Raw genomic sequence first — 20621 nt, 5'->3', positions numbered from 1 at the left:
CATTGTTCAAACACAAAAAATAACTACATACAAAAGTTAGGAAATTCCTCTTATCAACAAAAATCTACAGGAGCAAAAATGAAATCTTAATCAGTTGAGGTACAAAGTCCATATTTCACCAGGCAGAACCACTGACAGAGTCGCACACGATAACTAAGTTTTTACACATGAGGAACAGGATTTAGTTGGTTACTCATGTGTCATATTTTAGTTTTTCCTTTTTTGTTTTCGTTTTAGATCCTTAACGAAGTAAAAGTACCGATATAACAATATAATGTAAATACTCCATTACAAGATCAACATTTTACTGTAGTAAAAGTACAAACGTGTTGTAGAAAAATGTACTTAAAGTATCAAAAAGTAAAAGTACTTATGCAGATTGTCCCCTTTCAGAGTGTTATATTGTTATCTGACATGTGATATTGGATTATTATATAACTGACACATTAAGATGTAAGCAGCGTGTTAATGTTGTAGCTGGTGGAGTGGAGCTAAATTTACACATTTTTATGCCGTTGGATAGTTTAATCAGTGCATTATATTTTATAAAATCAAATGTTTTGGGATGAAATGTTTAATCTGAAATGTAACTAGTAACTAACTGTCAAAGAAGTGGAGTAAAAAGCATAATATTTTCCTCTGAAACATGGCGGAATAGAAGTATAAAGTTGCATCAAATGGTATAAGTACCTTTAAAATTGTACTTATAGCCTAAAGTATTTGAGTAAATGTACTTAGTTACTTTCCACCACTGGTCACATGATACAAGACACAAATAAAGTAGAGGTTTGGGGAAGGTTTTTTCTACTTGAAAAGTATCACGTGTGATTTCTAACAAGCAGTCAGTGCAGACTTAACATTCACTTTGATGAACACAACTGAACCAAGTTTCCAGAGTCTGTTAACTGATTTTCATGCCATGAGTCGAATGAATGGAAACCAATGGCGCCCTGGAAACAAGAAAAATACAAAGGGAGACCAAACAAAGCTGATGAAGCTCACTGAGGAGATGGCATCATTTGGATTGTGGATATGCTGACATGACAAAATTGAATCTAAAAATCTGTTGATGTGCTGATTAAAGACTAGTTATTCCCCAAAGTGCACATTTAAGTGTTTGGGGGAAAAAAAAGTTCGGTGAATTGCTTTTGCAGCCTGGAACCCACTTGCATCCCAGAAAACTTGCATACAACAAAAATTTTTACGAGGTAGTTTCATCAAGTTCGAGATCTTTTTCTGAGAGATACTTACAGTCAGATGAGGGCTGCAGCTACCGTTGAATCTGGGTGATTTAATGAGACTAAAGAGGCTATTTTTTTACACTAAATATCTTAATATTGGACTGTACGTAGGTAAAAAAAAATGGAAATGAAAAGGATTTAATATTTTCCAATTAAATTACATACCTGGCAGTGTCGAGAGGGCTTTGAAACATTTAGACCACAATACAGGGAGATACAATTTACAGAAACTATAGTTAAATTAATAAAGAAAATGTATATTTGACAGTTTTCTCAAATATTTCTTAAGTGGGGTTGTACTGGGAGTCATGACCTCTATATAGTAAAAATCCTGTTTATGGCCCCCGAGTCAGACAACCACACAACCAGCATGAAAGAAAAAACATATATAAACGTAACACTGCATTTGTCATGTTGGGTCCTGTTAGAAATCCAAGACTATCTGAGTCAAAAAACAGTAGAGAATACTGTACTGAACTAGCCCTGATAAATGGCCTTTAAGCACTTCAAAATGGTTTATGTCTTCTGTATCAATATTGCTTCTAATCTACCTACAGTGCCACAGTCACGTTCCCAAAATAACACACAGCAATGGTTCAAAGAAGCCAGTGAACACGTTGCAATAATGAGAATAACTCGCAGCACTCCTTATCAGCACTTGGGATCAGAAACTGTTGTGAAATGGAGGTGACTCAAGTTTGCAGTGAAGACCTCCGCAGAGATGACTCAATCCTCAAGACCTCAAACCAAAGACATTAAAGAAGAAGAGAGAGGGATGATGGGGAAAAAGGGGTTGAAGAGATAGAGGAAGAGAGAAGAAGAAAGACTAGATTCTGGTATGAATGAATGGTTAAGTTTTCCTTTCATGGTTTCTTCTGCCTCATTCACGCTCAGTCGCTGCCCTCAGCCAGACAAAGGATCGAGTGGCTCTGAGCCTCCATGCCACGTCGGTCTGAAGGATCCATTTTAGACTGCCAATCAAAATGTACCCAAGTCATTTACATACTGTATTCACTGAGGCCCACTCAAAACCAGAGTAACACCTCCCCCTAGTGTTCACTGTAGGGTACTGCATTAACCTGATGGTCACCAAATGTCATGTGTGCGGACAACAGAGTCTGTATGGAGTCTGAAATGTGCCGCTGGAATAATTATACACTTTAAAATAGTTAATTATAACCAGGTAATAATTAACCATTTATATGTCTGCTTCTTATGATGCAAACAAAGTAGCTGAAATTACATGTTTATGATGCTACTAAAAGAGCTATTAGTTTAAAAAAAAGACCTTTAAATGTGTCAAATTATATTTTTATCTCATTATCTTTTAAATACTAAAAAAGATTAAAGTTCACCCTCCAGACACGTTTTAAAGTATGTTAATTGCTCTGCTATGATTAATATTTTGTTTAACATGGTTATCCCACTTAAAAAGTAAACAAAAAGTAAAAAAAAAAAAAACTCTGAAAAGGGACAGAAAGCACATCTACTTTTTCTCCCTCATTGATAAATTCTGGATCTGTGAATTTAATAGATTTATAATGTATAAATAGACAAATAGGGATGAAATAATATGAGATTAGCAGTGTCTCTTTCCACAGTCATTTGTTGTGAGCAGTTTCAGACATGTTTATAATGTATAAATAGAAAATAATATGAGATTAGCTGTACAGTCATTCGCAGACATGTTGTAGAAGAAGTATTTTAAAGTCAATTTCATTAACAGCTTTTTAAGTTTATGAGTAGGAGGAAAAGTTTGAAAATTTGTCAATTGACACATTGTATTTTCAGTGAGCTTCTGTGGGGTTTTAGCATACATTTTCCATTTTTTACTAGATGTTTTACACATTTTGTCATATGCATTTTATGTTCAAGGCTGTGTGTGTTCTATGTTTCACCTCGCTCCAAGACAAATTTATTAGGTAAATAAAAGGACAATAAAGTAGAATTTTACGTTTGTTATTGTTTACAAATGTGCATTCTTGTCATATTCCATCTTACAGCCAATTAATTTATTTCCATAATAACCGAGCAGTTTAATTTAAAGGCCATGGGAGAGTCATTATTTGAAAAAGAAAAAATGTAAAGAATTTATTTGGAAAATTCCCACCTAGAAAATGTTGCCATTCGATTGCTGTGGAAAGTATTTCTTGAACATGCTAAATTTCCCCGTATCTTTTATCTTCTGTTTTATCATTAATCACAAGATAATAAAATCTTAAATTTTTTTTTATGCATTTCTGTTCAAGACAAAGCAATTTTATTGAAAATAAAGAATGAGAGAAGAGTGCAGATGTTAAAAAAGGTGTAAAAGAGGGGAGCAGAGGAAGACAAAACAGTTCAAGCTCAAATGTCAATTAATAAAAATAAAATCAAGTCAAAGTGAAACAACATTCAAGTACTGTTTTTATTTTTTCCAAACACCCACCAGTTCCAACATTAATCTTTCGATACAGAGCAGTTTTCCCACATCTGTAATTATTGCTCCAGCTGTTATTATGTTGCCTTTTATTTTCTGTCATTAGAAGCTTATTATGCGGATCGTTTAGTTTGTCAAACCAGGCCGGTGATTTTCTCTCAAACCGTTGGCACTCAACTGTCAAGAAATAGTACAAATATCTAAAAAGAAAAGAAATTAAAACTCAAGTGTTAAAATAATGTTCCCCAAGAAACAACAAGGAACAAAGAAAAATATATATAATACTTGTAATAATCCATACATTATCAGAATAAATCTCCAAAACAGTGGAAAAAAAAACAGCGGAAAAAAGTGGAATTTTAGTTCATTTTAATGGAGAATAACCTCAGTTTATGAATTTCAATTGTCATCCCTTTGGCCCAGGACGATCAGTATTACCAGAAACTATAATATGTTATACAAAATATATCATCAATTATTCCACCTTAAACAGAAACACTAGTCCTCTGATCCCCAGTTAGTGAACCGTTATTGCTTGTTACATATAATTTAGCAGTGAGCTAAAATGAAGAGTGTAAAGTCAAAGAGAGTGAATTCCAACAGATGACTTGGAAAAGACTCAAAGCTCAAAGAAAACAAAGCAAATTTGGACAAAACTCCTCAAACAATGGTTCAGTGTAACTCTAAAACTCATTGTCTGTGAAGCTGCTTGAAGATGCCTAATGGTATAACTGATGATATTATAGGTTCAAGTCTAAATTAGCAGATTTCTGGTGTTCAGTTGAGATTTTCTGATGCCCACAAACACTGATTAGTCTGCTGCGGGCCAAAGTAACAACACAGATGAACCTTTAAACTAAGCGGTATTCCCCTTTAAGGCCTCTGGGAGGCGCTAACACATCAACGAGCACTTGAGGTTCCAGTCAGGCCAGGAGGAGAGCAAAGCAGAAAGTTTGGATCCCATTTAACACTGTTAAAAGATTTAATCTACAGAGGCTATGGGATAAATCATTTTCTGAAGTAAAAGCTTAAGGCCTTTTAATTTACTACCCAACCCCGACAGTGGAAAGTGAAACTTTGTTGTTTTTAAGAAGAGAGTCAATAAGAAGAGTTGCAACAGGTGTGCTGTTGACATTTAGCTCTGCGTCATCAAAAAATTTTGTTTTTTTTTTACAGTGTTGGCTTCGTTTTCGATGTTGTTTTGCTAAGGTAAGAGCACTGCTGGGAAACTGAGGCCATGAGATAAGATGCCCACCTTAGCTTAGCATAAAGACTGGAAATAGGGGAAAACAGCTAGCCAGGCTCTGCCCAAAAGTAAAGAAAACCACCTTCCAGCACCTTTAAAGTTCACTAATTAACACATTATATCTTGTTTGTTTAATCTGTGCAAAAACCGAAGCGTAAAAACTAAACAATTTGGATTTTTTTAAGATAGAGCCAGGCTAGCTGTTTCCCCCCGATTTTTAGCCTTTGTGGTAAGCTAAGCTAACCCAACTGCTGGCTGTAGCTTTCTATTTAGCGTAGAGATATAAGAGTGGTGTTGATCTTCTCGTCTAACAGTCAACAAGAAAACCAATAAGCTTTCCTTTTATGGTTGTCTTCACCGTTTTCATCGTCACCATTTTTTATTTGTTGACAAATATTAGGAAGACGTGAAGAAGAAGGGCATTTTAAGTCAATAATCCGACGCCGACCCTAATATAAAATCTCCTGACATCTTGGCTCAGCCAGAAAGTGAAAAACATGTGAACGAACAGATTTAAGGCAAAAAAGCAATAAGGCAGCATGTTCTTGAGAAGAAAGAAATATTTTAAGGCATTTACTGTCAACTGCTGTGCCAGCTGGAGGTTACAATACACACAAAAAACTCAACAAATGAGGTGAAGTCTGGCATTGATGCTGCAGTAAAAATTAAGGCGTTTCTAGGTTTTTTGTATTACTACTTTTATCAACGATGTCTTAATAGGAATATGGCAATGCCCTCTAGCGATGTCCTTTTTAACTGGGATTCTTGGGTTTAATTACTGTAAACCACTTGGATCACAGCTGAGACGGCTGGTGGCCTCCATCTCACGTCAGTGGAAGTTAGCCCACATTTTTCAAAATAACATTCAATTATAACCTAATTAAAAACCTAATCCTGGGCTTTCACTCGTTTATCAGCAGCCTTAGCTCTGTTTTCTTCCCTGTTGAAAATGCAGCGTTGAGGCAGACAATCCGATCGTTTGCAGAAAACATGATGTCTCAAAATTAATGTAGCATTGATTTACTGATATTAAAATTCTCTAATACTTTATATTAGGTGGTATGGAGTTAAAAATTAAAGAATCTCCTCTGATTGTGGAGTGTTTGGTTCAGGATGTGACGTGTCCACATTGAGACGGCAGGAGAGGGAAATGCAGCGTGACTGCAGAGAAAGGACTTGAAAAGACAAGGTCATAATGACAATAAAAGATATTATTACGTCCAAATGTGGTGATAACTCCATGTTTTTCATGTTGCCAGATGGCTCGAGAAAAGTGTTTCACCATCTGTCTTGTGAAACGATATCTGTTCCAAATAAAAGGTTTGAATGATTTATTTCTGAACAAATTACATTTTTGGAAAGCATCGTTTTCACATGGTAGCAAATTACTGCAAATATGCATGTTGGCATTATTAGCTACTGCATGTACATGTGTGTGTATATTGTCTTTTAGACTGCAAAGCAGAAGTCAGTAAAGATCTACTGAAACTCTAATTTGCCAGTTCTGTTCTAAGTAATCTGAATCTCTTTCTACTCATATGGATAAAGTCAGGTTACAGTCATCACTTGTGTGTTTTTTTCCAGCAACAACACTCTCGAAATCCACCAGTAAACAAGACTGTTGAGCCCCTGATGGTCCACTGAGCTGCAGGGAATGTTGCTCGCCAACTGGGTCATGTTTTTACGTCTGTCTCTTTAAATTAAAAACAGCATTATTTTTGCTCGAGGAATGTGTTGTTTATTTTTGCTCCTCTTCTTTGTTTTAATCAGATTGGTGTCTGGTAGAAAACACCATTAATGTTGCATCATATTTTTGTTACTAGATTTTATTTTAAAAATGCAACCTGCTGCACCCGAGATTAAAATTATACTGATTTTGGACCCAGGTTTCTGTATATTTTATGTTTTAAAGAATCATTTTTCTATCTTTACTGTGAGTTCAGACACATTTTTATCAGTTATAAGTGTGACAATGTAACTGTAGGCTCAATTTCAAAAGGTTTTTCCAAGAACTTAATTATGTTGATTTGATCTTGGTATGATTGAAGAAGTCATCCTGCTCCTCAAAATTTGCCTGGCAGAGATCTAAATCCACAAAAGTTCATAGTTGTACAAATACTGCGACAATGCAACACTATCTTTCAATGTCTTTCCAGTGGAAAATGTGTGTCGCCACTTTCAAACTCATCAAGACCAGAAAACATCCAGTTTATTTCTCCAAATATTTCCAGAATGTCTCTCCATCTTAGTAAAAACCTTGATGGAACCCCAGAAATAAAAAAGAGACAGATGTTTTTGGTTTGACTGAGGTGGAAAAGAAGCTGTGATAAACGCTGATGGATACACCTTAACACTGTAGTGCCCATTTCCTTTTACTGCAGACAAAAACGTTTTCGTCACTTTTCAACTGATCAGACATGTCCAGGCTTTCCAAACCTCTGCAGGACCCATATCTACAGCACATCAGTTTCACAATAGATTTCAGAACACGGCAGCTACAACGGTGCACACTAACCAAACCCCAAAATCATTTTCAGACATTTTATTTAATTCTTAAACTTAAAAGACTTGAGTAGGAATATTTTAAGAAATGTCATCATTTTGAGAAGATGGCTGCCAGTTTCAGCTGTAACTGTGACTCCATCCACTCTTTGTATCTTTAAGGCGTCTAAGGTTCAAACCTCTCTAATGCTCAACCTGCCTCCTCCTATAATTAAAACCCTGTTTCCTGGTTAGTGAGGAGTGTTGTTCACATGCGTTAGTCATATTATAGCGACATGAATCTATGATGAAAATAAAGCCTGTCGAGAGCCCTTCTGTTCCAACAGCACACCCACATTAAGTCACTACGGCTGAAGGCACTGTTTAAATGTGTCTACTTCGTCCACCTTCACACCCTCCCCCTCCCCACCGTTCTCCCTCCCTTGGTTCATCTCTTCTCCCCGTCCACCTCCTCCTCCTCTTGTGGTGTCTATAGCAGGAAGCAGCGCTTCTTGGGTTTGTTGTCTGGAGGCTCCAGAGCTGCCAGGATGGCCTCGTCAAACACGTTCTTCAGTCCCCTCTGACAAAGAGAGAGGAAGAGAGAAACACTGACGAGCTACGTTTCCATCTTAGTAGGTACGTTTGCACATAAAAATAATTTAAAAAAAACTACCTGAGTGAAAACACCAGAAATAATAACAAAATATTGCAAAAATGCTGAAGTGGAAAAGTTGGAATATCATAAAAGAGAAGCTGCGTTAACAGCTGACTCATGCAATGACACTGAACCAGCAGAGGTTGCATCATTATTAGGTCTGTAACTAACTATTGTTTTTTAACTTTCAATTAATCTGCCGATTATTTTCTCGATTTATTGTTTGGTCTATAAAACACAAGAAATCAGTGAAAAATCTCAATCCCAGTTTCCTACAGTCCAAGGTGACGTCTTCAAACGTCTTGTTTTGTCCAATCAACAGTTCAAAACTCAAAGATATTTAACTTACTATAATGTCAGACAAGGAAAAGCAGCAAACCCTCACATTTTAGAGGCTGAAACAATTAAATCTTTGGCATTTTAGCTGTAAACAATCATCAAAATAGTTGCAGACTAATCGATGAATCGTCGAATCGCTGTAGCTCTAATCAATATTTATTGGAAAACTGTACTTCTGTTGTATTTTATTGTCCAGTTTACTCTAAAACATTTTCCCTTTAACCAAATGCGTATTATTTCCTGTTCATCCCGACATTGTGCAAGGCTAATGTAAGATGTGATCGATCACTCACTGTCCTCTGCTGTGCTAAGTCAGCCGGATCTGGACGTGTCTTCTCTTGTGATCTTGTGTTTAGCAACTAGATGCTGCCACACTCATTAAATACATGACTTCTGATACCTGACTTATCTGCTTGTTTTCTGGACGGTTCCTTTTACTTCACAGAAGTGTAATAATTTCTTGTGACATTTTCAGTGTTGAAGAAATGCATTTCTTTTACTTTTAAAGACTCTTTTAATGACCTGACCTATAAGTTGTTGATACCCAGGCCTGTTTCTCACTATAAAACATCAGACTTCTTCCCTCTCTATGTACCTGTGTAAGAGCTGAACACTCCACATATTTGACGGCCTTGAGGTCACGGGCCAGTTTCTCTCCGCTCTCACAGGTCAGGGCTCGCTGTTTGTTCTTGGCCAGTTTCTCCAGAGTGTTGCTGTCGTCTCTCAGATCTACCTGAGTCCCGACCAGCAGGAAGGGCGTCCGCGGGCAGTGGTGTGAAATCTCTGGCACCCACTGTGAAGCGGCAAGGTCAAACAAGAATAAGGCATGTAATCTGGAAGACCAGGGTCTGGAATAACCACGTGAGAAGCTCAAAGTCACAGCAAAGCATTTGTTTTTGTTAAATAAAAATGACTAGTACATCTGAAATTCTCTATGATATACAGTTGTGTGTACTCGATGCATGGTTTCAGATTTTGTTTGAGGAAGACCTCAATTAATGTCACCTCTGTTTTTTTTCTTCCTTTGACTGTTTTTAAATGTCAATAATAGTTAACTAAATTTCCATGCACAGTCTATGTTTAACCATAGTAATAATAATTTTACGTTTTGAAAAAAACAAAAAAAGCACAAATGAGTGAGAAAGTTTATTATTAAATCTAAAGTCCTTTGTACACGAAGTCTGCTATTTTCTTCTGAAAAATGTATGGTGTTAAAAAAATAAATACAACCTCTTGTTTAGTCTGTTATGTTTAAAATCCAAAGCCAAACTAACCTTAACCCCAAGCTGGAAACACTGACAGTGACTAAGTGACAAAAACTCACCTTCTCTCTGACGTTCTCAAAAGAGGAGGGCGATACGACAGAGAAACAGACGAGGAAGACGTCGGTCTGAGGGTAGCTGAGGGGTCGCAGCCTGTCATAGTCCTCCTGACCTGCAGGGGGAGACACACAAACACTCTGATCAACAACAAACAATGTACAGAATGTAGCAGGTAAAGCTAAAATACAGAGAGTTGTCGATGAGCGAGATGAGAGTTTCTCTCCCATTTCAGGTGACTAAACTCACAGCTTTCTGGTCACAAGCTCCTAGTACTAACAAATACTGTTGCTATTATATGAAGACTGTTGTTACTACTATTGTTCCTGTTGCTATTGCTGCTCCTGTTACTACCAACATTAACCCACACAGTATTTTCTAAAACTACATGCAGACTTTATTTTTACCTGCAGTGTCAAACAGTCCCAAAGTGTACGGCTCCCCGCCGATCATGACTGTCACTGCATAGTTATCAAAAACCTAAGGGAGACAGAGGGTGAGGAGTGAGGGGGGGTGAGAAGAGAGGAATGATGGGAGGAGAGGGTTTAGGTTGGAGAGGAAGCACAAAAAAAGGTGAAAATAGGAAGTAAAAATGTGAAAAAGACATATGATCTCAGACATTCTTTAAAACAAAACAGGAAGTATACTTCTCATCTTTAAGAGGCTTGTGAGTGTCCCATGAAAGAGACAAACACATGTACTATACTTGTAAGGACCCTCATTCCCTAACCCTAAATCTGCAACCAAACAGCCCTTTGAAGAACTGAGGACCAGACAAAAATGTCTTAAGTTTCCAAAAATGTCTTCTCTGTCAAGTTCTGACACTCATACTGGTCCTCACAAAGATGGAAGTACAAGAGTACACACACACACACACAGCAAAAGGTTTCACATCATTGCGGTCCTTTCAGTGATTTTAGGAAGACGTTTCCTCTCAGCTTGCTCTTGTCCAAACCAGCGGAGTGAACAGGGCAGAATCTTTGGCTGGGAAAGCAAAATATAAATCATTTCAACTATTTCCCAAAAAAAGTGGGTATTTTATTGTACAAATTTGGTAAATTAGGCTCTTGAGCACATGTCAAAGGTCAGAGGGCTTAAACAAGAAAGCACATGTAGTGTTCGAGAAGCTGGTGTTTACTTTTGGTTTTAGACCCGCGGACTGTTTGAGAATGTTCAATAGCACAGCAACTGCTTGACGCTGCTCTGCACCATGTTACTTTCTTTGTAAACACAGCTCCTGGTGTTTTGCATCTGGTGAGCTTTGACACATTTTGAAAAAACAAAAAACAAAATAAATCTCAAGAATTTACATGGCCTACAAGATGGAGAGACTGAACAGAAATTGACTGCAGGTTATAGACCTAGACCTTTAAACAGACTTCGACTCTGAACCATTTGTGACAAATAAGCAAAAATCAGAGTTTAAAAAAAGAGAGAAAAAGTTTCAAATCAACAAAAGTTTAACAATCAAATCTGCTTATTCAGTAGCCCGATCAACATACTGAGTTGCCATTTAATTTTACTGCATTCATTCAGCCAGACATTGTGTTCACGCCAGACGATTTCTAGTCAATACAAATGCTGCAACAGCAGTTGCTTGGAGCAGTTAACTTGTCTGTACGGAAATGAAATCAGTCACTGCTGAGTTCATTAGAAATACGTTTTGGCCAGGGGACTTGGAACAACCTTTACAGCTGTGTTTCTCACCCACGCTTGTTGCCATTTTTGTGGCAATTTTTCAATTGCTACTGTTCTGGCTCTTGCACAGGAACATGACACATTGTCTTAATCCTGGCAACAAAGCTCTGATTATATGGTCAATTATTTCACCAATGGTGGGAAACAACAGTTAATGAGCACAACATCAGACCTATTCTTGGAACAAATCAGAGACGTGGGCGGCAATTCAGAGGTCTGGAACCAGGATACCTCTTCAAGACTGTGTAGGTGTTGTTTGATCATATTTTACTGGCAGTGCTGTCTCCCTAGCAACAAGTGTCAAATTCCTTTTCTTATTTCTGTATTATTATGTATTATAATTTGTAGGTGGAAGTAGGTGACATAACCTTTTTCCAACAAGGCCCCGCCTTCATCAAACAAGAAATCATGTCAAATAACAAGCATTATTGTAACTTTGGGAGATGATAATGTTTTCATGTATGACCCCATCTCTTATAGCAAGAGGCTGCAAAATAGGTTTTCTGGGCTTTTAATAAATCAAAGGCATTCAAAAGATTAATTCACTTCCTTGAATTGCGTTAATTAAATAAAAAACATGTTGTGTGTGTGTAAATGTCCTTATTACTGTTACTGGGTTACTTCAAATCATGTAAAACTGACGGAAACAAGCTGAATTCTCTCAGCAAAGGGCGTTTTGTTTTGCCGCTGTGCAGGTGAACAGAGCAGGCGAACATGCCTGCTACCCTCAGCTCTGTGAGTGTGGAAGTGAGCTGAAGCAGGGAGGCTTTTATAGTCGCTGTGCCTGCTTGAATACACAGCACGGCTTCAGCGCGTCGACCTGGCAGTAGCCTGCAGACACTTTTTGGTTTTAATGAAGCTGCGTATGCACAGACAGGTTCCAGACCAAAGTGGAGGATGTAGCCTGTAGGAGAGGAAACTACATCAAGTATTACAAACATGGATTCAAACTAGGTTTACTCCTGAATCTGTTAATGTTTATTTAAACAGGCAGGCTCACAGTAGGTGACTGGAAATGTTTGTTGCACAAAAAATATCTCCAACGTCTAGGGCCACATCGAACCTCACACTTTATTGGTACTGACCGAAATGTGTCTGTGGCACCGCGTATCTAACCTTCAAGTACTGAAAGCACGCATCGAATCTGTTTATTTTGCTGATAAAAACTATGGCAACGACCGTTTTCCATCTAAAAAGTAACATTTAAAAACAAAAAGCATGAAATACAATTTTAAACAACTGTATTTAGACAGGTAAACAGCGTCTTTTCTGCTGAACTATCAATAGAAGAAAACACCTGTAACCATGGTAACTGTACAAGATGGCAACAGCTTGCCTCAGAAGGCATAAAAATATAAAACTGCATGACTAAAATGAGATTCAAATTTCACTGACAAAAACTAGACTAAAACGTCTTTATTTTTGTTGACTAAAACTAACAATACTCAAATGTTTTCATAAAAAAAACAAACAAACAACTACAACTAAAACTAAATCAGTTGTCAAAATGAACACTGCAACATATGTCTGGTCGGCCTTGTAGTCTTCATTACTGATTCTTTGATCAGATCCCTGATTTAAAACAATTTTATTCAGGCAAAGTTCTTGTACAGCAACATTTGTAGAAACATATATTTATATTTCTCAAAGTAAAGAATTACTATTAAAAAAGTTTGGTATTGGTGACTAAGAATTTCAAAAAATTTCTTTTAAAATTTAAGTTTCAGGAAATGTATTTAATGTTAAATTTTAATAAAGCATTCTTTTTTATTTACCACAAATGTTACTTGTTTTGTTTTTCCAGATCTAAGAGGCAACCGTGGACGTCACTCAGACAGATTGACAAGATAGTTCAGGGTGTAACACACACACACACACACACACACACACACACACACACACACACACACACACACAATGTGATAATGTGTTTGGACAGAGCTCAGACTACAGAAGCTGCTAGAAACAGCACACTGGCTACTGTGGAAAAGAGCTGCAGCTACATGGAAAAGTGGCCTGTTAGTACTTGTACTGTTATTTAGTATTACAATAATTGTACTATTGTATATAGCTATACATAACTGATTTACATTTTGCTCAGTCATCCTGCAGTGCATGCTGTATTTCGATTTTGTACAGTAGCTTGAAATGAATTGCCTAACATAGACACGGCAAATAAAAAGTTACGGATGTGACATTCAATTCTGGAAAGGCGACACGTTTCTGAGGGATTATTTCCTGGAGGAGACTTCCTCTCTCCTGACTTCTTATTGTGGCGGTTGTCAGCTGACTGACAGGAAGCAGCTCAACAAGAAGCAGCACTGATGTGAAAATGCTCAACACAAACACAATGAAGTAAAAACGAAACGGAAAGAACAAGCACGGATGAATTGGAGGATGAGGGTGTGCAAAAACATTTGCTTAAATGAAAAAACAATATTATCATTTAAAGTGTAAATTCTTTTAAAAAGGTCAAAAGTTTCCTCTTCGGTTATTCCACGTCTAACTTGACATATTAGAGCTGCACGATAATGAATAAAGTTATCAATTGTGATTATTGGTTTCAAAGCTTTAAGATATAACTCCTGTGTTTGGCATGGAGTAACAGGGCTGTTACTAACAAATCGGATTATACTGGCAGGAACAGAATGTTGTGTATGCAATAAAAACAATAGGGGTCACAAAACAATGGGACAATAAGCGATAAAAAATTACATAATTGTTTCTGACCAAACTGTTAAGCAGCCTGGATGAGTGGGAGGTATGTAATCATTATTATTATTATATAGACGAATTTCACAGTTGTTATTGTAAAGTCAACAGATTTTGAGAAAAACAAGTCATATTTTTTACAGGAAAAGTCTTGATATTAGGAGAATTAAGTCATAGTATTAAAGGTGGGGAATGCGATTCTAATCCAATACACGTCTTTGTCAAATTCAGCAAATATCTCCTCACGGTCCGCTAGCTGTCCGTTCTGTGTGTGTGCTGAAAAAACAAACAAAAACACTCTGGTGTTGGTACACAGCCCTGGCTCTGTAAATGGGAAATAAACAAAGCGGCTCGGACCGAGCCACACAACACTATTCCAGCCATGATTTGTGTGTCAGGTAACGTTAAATGACTTGCCCACGGACATTCAGCTTACTTTCTAGTTTCCCAAGATCTGCTGCTGTTGTGATGTGTGCTATAGTAGCAGGAGAGTTGTGAGTATCGCTGTCTGGAGCTGCTGTGCTGCTCTGGGAAACTCGTCCTCTCTGGCCTCTCAGTTTGCTAACCCACAACCTAGCTAACATTAGTTACATTACTTACTGTGTCGTTGTTCGCTCTATATCATGGTATTTGTATTGGATTTCTCCAGAATCGCACACCCCACCTTTAAGAGATAACGATTTTTGTATTTAGAGAACAAAATGGCATATGTTATGTTTGGATTGGGCTAAAAATCATGTTAATAATGAGTTTGTTGGTGAAACCCAAAACTTTTAATGCAACTTTCATCTCAGAAATAGTACAACTTTATCCTCAAAATATACTGGCTTTATTCTTGTAATATTCCGGCTAAATTCTCTATATACTTCAACTTTATTCTCAAAATATTCTGACTTTATTCTTGAAATATTACAAAATTATTCTCAGAATACTACAACTATTTTCTAGCAATATTACAACTTTATCCTCAAAATATTACGACTTTATTCTCAGAATTACTACATAATGATGTATACCGAGATGATAGAAATGTGTTTACCAACAGAGATACTGCCATACCCTTTATTATAAGTTGGCTTTCCCTACTATTAAGTTTCCAACCCTTAATAGTAGGTGGTCTAATATATATGCAAATATGTATACATAATGAAAAAGACATATATTGCGGGTGTTGGGACAGTACTGACATATTCATAACAAATGGTTAAAAATCATGGCAGCGGGAGGGGGGTGTGAGCGACAGACAGGAAGAAGAAGATAAAGTTGAGTCAGCATTGTTGGTTCTGCAATCCTCTGATCAAACTGTGCTGACTACTGACAGAGAGAGACAGACAGAGAGATGGGGTACCGATAGAAAACAGTAGAGAATCACTCGTCAAATTGCAGTCAGCAGTCAGCGAAGCTGCCCATCAATCAGAGATATTTCAGACATTTCCAGCGGGACAGTCCTGCCACTCAACAGTCAGTAAGCTGACAAACCAAAAGGTCCGAGTTTGCATTATCAGACGAGCTGAGGTGATGGTCTGGACCACATTTTATACCAGACCGCAGAGCCTGTGAGGCTAATTACACATCGTGCTGCTTCAGCATGACACAACACTTGTAAATAGTAAAAAAAACATCAAACAGGAAATGTGGAGAGAAATTTTCTAACCTGCAGGTACACACACACACACACACACACACTTTGAGGTTTCACCATCACTAACATATAAGTGTGAAAGACAACGTCTTTTTTTCAAACATCTGTTTCATGAATGCATGTGTTTCTACAGAGCAATAACACTGACAGGGTGGGTGTTTGATTCCCACTGGGTCCAGCCTTCTGAAAGTGTAACACTGAAGGAATAGTTTAACATTCTGGGAAATTATTTTCGTTTTGGCAAGAACTATTCCGGCACAGTTAAATTCAAGTTTATTACGAAGTGGGTTTTATTTTTTGTTCCTATCAATGATAGCACTGTAGTCAGACATCTGGGATCTAAGATCTAGAAGAGCGGCTATAATGAAGTCCAACAGGGCAGAAAACTCACACAGTCAGGCAATTAAACGGGCTGTGAGCAAGCGAACAGTTTAACCAGATTATCTATTCTATTCTATTTGAAGGTAAAACCAAAAGCGAGCACACCTAGAAAAATCCTTCATAGAAGAGGAAAACTATGTGCACACTGTCAATACAGAAATGTCTGTATTGTGATGTTTTTTCTATTTTGATTTACTGCAAAGGCCTTTTTAATTTTAATTTTGGTTACCGATCACTGCTCATGTAAACTACATAGTCTGTTTAATCCAGACAAACTAGAACCAAGTATCACTTCCTGTGTGACAGGAAAGAGCTACAGGGGCACTGAGTGTTAATGAAACCTTGCTACTGTATGTTTGCACAATGTCACTTTCATGTCAGTTGAGATCAGTTTGCAGCATTAAATAAAAAGTGTCAGTTGGTTTGTGTGATCAGTCACGTACCGTGGGGACGTATTCAGAGGGAAACTTGTTGGTGGTGTAGGAGATGAGCAGGCAGGTCTTCCCCACAGCACCATCACCCACCACTACACACTTTATAGTCTGCATCTGAGGAGGAGGAGGAAGGCAGGAAATGAAGGAGAAAAGTTATATAGAGAGGAAGGAGAGGAAGAATGAAGGTGTGGCAGGGGGAGAAAGTCTTTGGTTATTGACAAGATCACTGGAATGACTTCTAAACTTTAGCACTAAAAAACTATAATTAGGTGGGACAAGAAACAAAACTTGTCCACACAGTGACTAAACCACGCAGTTTTTTTTAATTTAAATTATGCACTGTATATGTGCGTAATATAACTCACTTGTTCAAAAATACATAAAGACTATTAAATGTATCTCTGAAAGGGTTAGTTAAATTGATTGGTTGACCTACAATTAAACAGTTCCGTTCTTTGTCAATGTAAATCCTAGACCAATATCAATAATAATAAACACCAATTCATTTGAATAGTACTGCTTCACAAATCCAAAGAGATTCATGATTTTTCAGTCCCTCATCTGGACAAATTGAATACTCTAGTAATACTAGTTTTTAAGGGTTTGTTAGGCAGTTAGTGAGACCAAATAAGTAAGTCTAAAGTGCAACATACAGCAGCCATGTCAACTGTAACACACAACAAATGTGCCCTGCACACTGAAGAAGCAGTCAAGATACAGTAGCTGGGATATGTGGATCCAGGAAGCAAATGTGATAAAATTGCTGCTTTTCTAGAGAGTTGACACGTGGACGCTGGGGAATCCTGATGCATCAGCATGCATTGGGACACCGGTGATGATGTCGACATGCCACCGATGTCTGTTGCCCTTAACAGGGCTCTGGACTGCGACCATATTTTGTCACAATTTTTGGAGGCAGCGCTATGAATTTTAATACTAGGAGCACCAGTGCGACCCAGTTTTTTTTGTTTTGTTTTTTAAAATCATCATCATATATAATGTGAAACACCAGGGGGGAGCGAGAATTGGTGTGTGTGTGTGTGTGTGGCCCTATATGCTACACTACTAGCTGCGCAGGGCCCCGCCTCCCCCTCGCGTCAAAGCGGGTGTCAATGTTTCCAACTTCGAGGACAGGATGAAGCGGAACTATCCTTCTGGTCACGAAAAGAGAAATAATAAATAAATAAACACCATGAGAGTGAATTACTGGAACATCAATCAGGTAAACTTGTGTTCTCTCTCCTCTCCAAGTTTGATGCCAACAAATAACACTTTATTAAAACTGAATCTTTTGGGTTTTGGACTCTTGTGTAATTTGAGGACTTGTCAACTTGGGCTTTGGGAAATTGTGATGAGCATTTTTTTTTTTTTGACATCGTATGCACCAAACAATAGTAATATATCATATCATTTTCAGATGAATTGATAATGAAAATAATACACTAAACAAGTATAAATAGTGGCTAATGATTTCTGCCTTTGAAGATCTTACTACATCCTAAACACAGAGCTGGTTAGTAAAATTATTTATTTATGTGCCCGACTAACTTTGAGAATAACTTAACAACTGTAGCCTAAAAAATCTGCCCTTTTTTCTTGTCTTGTAGGTTTCAGCTGCATGTAAACAACCTGCAGCCTGCAGCCTGTATGCGTCAGGTGGCAGGCTGACTGGGATGCCATGAGCGTTGGTAAGCAGACCAAGTGTGAGACATTTAACAGAAACAGTGGTAGCTGAGTAACGCAGTGTTTACTACACACTGGCTGGAGATCCTGTGACCACCCAGACGCTGAGCAGCTCACATACCCAGGCTGGCACTTAATTAAGGGGGACAATGGTAAAGGGGTATGGACTTCCACTTCATCACTGGCTCTTTGTTTGGGCCTTTTGGCAGTGGCAGCACTCAGCTGAACTCTGATGAGTCAGGGACAAGTTAACTGGTCATCTGCAGGGGCGATGACACTAGTTATGTCTGCATAATTCATTCTCGAGAGATATTTCACATACACATGCAGACAATTCTGGAAAATGCAGCGATTAGTGGCAAACTAATCTTTTCACTGAACTAATGTTTCTCGTACACGCTGTTATCTGCATCAAGTTGGTCCTGTTTTGCAACCTGCAGCCTTTGGCAACGCAGCAAATGATTACTTTCATTACTGGTTCAGTATTTATTTTAATTAACAAACTACTCTTTAACTGGGTAAGGGTTCTTTTTTTTTATTTAACAACTACTCTTTAACTCTATGAAGTTTCATATTTGACAGAAGCATTCATTAAAGATTAGTGGATGAATTGATTTGTCAAAAGACAGAAAATTAAATCACCAAAAAATATGATCATCCTTCCAAGTCATTTAAGAAGGAAAAATGTCAAATATTTGCCGTTTTCAGCTTCTCAAATGAGAGGATATGCTCTTTTCGCTGTCTAATTATCATTTATCTTTGGGTTTTGGACTGTTGGTCAGACTATTTGAAGATGTCACCTAAGGCTCTGGGAAATTACAGAGTAATTAATGTTAACTAAAGTAATAGTTAGTTGCAGCCCTAGTCATGTCTCAAAATTAGGATTATTTTCTTGATGAATAAATTTGTCAATTTCTGTGTGTGTGTGCACACTTGTATTCAAGTATATACACTTTTCAAAGCATTGTAACTATTTGTGTTATTTTGTGTTTTTATTAAGATATGTATGTGTGTGCTCTGCTGCATACACTTGAGGATATGTGTATATGTAGGTAGGCCTGTCACGATAACTATAAAGATAAATTATATTATTGTCATTTTAAGACCACTGATATTATTGATAAGCATAATAATGGAAGCACGCCCTTTTAATTAACTTTTCTTAAAACTACTCAGACATTGGAATTGCAATGTGAAATAAATATCATAAATAAAATCAAACAACCAAAACAATAAATAAAATGGACTCTCGGACTCTATTAACAAAAAATTGCACCTAAATAAATAATAAACATTCAGCACAGGGGCAGGCTATATAGTCACTCATTCCTTAACAGGTAATATAGTTATGGCCAATTGTTAATTGTTAATTAACTCTCACCTACAGCCAAAAATATTCAAAACATTCATTATGAAAACAGAAAGTAAATCCTCAAAATGTGAAATGAAAGCAAACGTTTAAGTTTAGTTTATAAAGAATAATGAAATAAATATAAAAATTATCCTACTACTACTTTCCTTTTACTACCTACAGCTAACTAAATGCTGTAATTCCTTAATTTCAATATTGCTGTCAGTTGACAACTAAGACATCACATAAGAAAGTACTCAGTCCATGTTAAATGTCTTTATGGACTGTGTTAACTTAAGTGTTACTGCTTTTCAGTCACTTCCGCATAGAAAACTGTGGCAAGAACTTACAAAAACCTAATTATACTCTGTATCGCAGGCCAGCTCGTCAGTTAGTTAGTTAGTACAGAGTTAAAGTTGTGAAAAGATAATGTTACTACTTGTTGACAGCATTTATTAGCAACTAGCTAAATGCTGAAAAGTTTACTCCTGCGAAGTTAGCCTACGTTAGCTAAGTTAGGTCGGTAGCTAACGTGAAGTTACATCCGCCAGACCCCCACCCACAACAAAAAAGGCCTGTTTTAAATGAGTTTAAAATTAATATACGACTTGACGAGGGATACATATATACTGCCTCATAGAAACTCAGGCCTATAGTTGCTCTGGTTTACCAACACAATCACACCGGCAACTTTCAGCAGAGATTTAACAGCAACGCTAGCAGAGTTAGCTAAAGGAAATCGTTTGTTTTGACAGCTGCCGGTTAGCAGAGTTAGCTGTCAGCAGGCTAACAGTCACAGCTTTTACAATGAAAAGAGTCACTCTAAAGTATATTGCTGTTTCTCTGCTGATATATCAGTATTTATCGTCAGTAAATCACAGTTAAAGACAGTGACAGCTATTACCTTGTCAGTTCTCAGCCGCTGGAGTGCTGGTAATGTTGTGCTACGTTCATGTGCTTCCCGAAAACTCCCCTTTCCCCCACCGCGGAAGTCGGAAATATGACTTGTGGTATGTTCAA

The 20621-nt window shown here is 37.4% G+C and overlaps 1 protein-coding gene across 1 annotated transcript; it reads right to left on the bottom strand.

Moving 5' to 3' along the window:
* Positions 1–3634: 3634 nt before the first annotated feature.
* LOC122864134 (cell division control protein 42 homolog) lies at positions 3635–20621 on the bottom strand. Its single transcript, XM_044171260.1, has 6 exons — positions 20506–20621; positions 16577–16681; positions 10108–10180; positions 9706–9815; positions 8977–9174; positions 3635–7967 (listed from the first exon to the last, which is right to left on the bottom strand). Exons 2-6 carry the CDS (start codon positions 16679–16681, stop codon positions 7878–7880), a joined length of 576 nt encoding a protein of 191 aa, XP_044027195.1. The 5' UTR covers positions 20506–20621; the 3' UTR covers positions 3635–7877.

This window comes from Siniperca chuatsi, linkage group LG17, assembly GCF_020085105.1.
Source record: "Siniperca chuatsi isolate FFG_IHB_CAS linkage group LG17, ASM2008510v1, whole genome shotgun sequence".
Taxonomy (NCBI): Eukaryota; Metazoa; Chordata; class Actinopteri; order Centrarchiformes; family Sinipercidae; genus Siniperca; species Siniperca chuatsi.
This window is presented reverse-complemented; position numbering and strand designations above follow the sequence as displayed.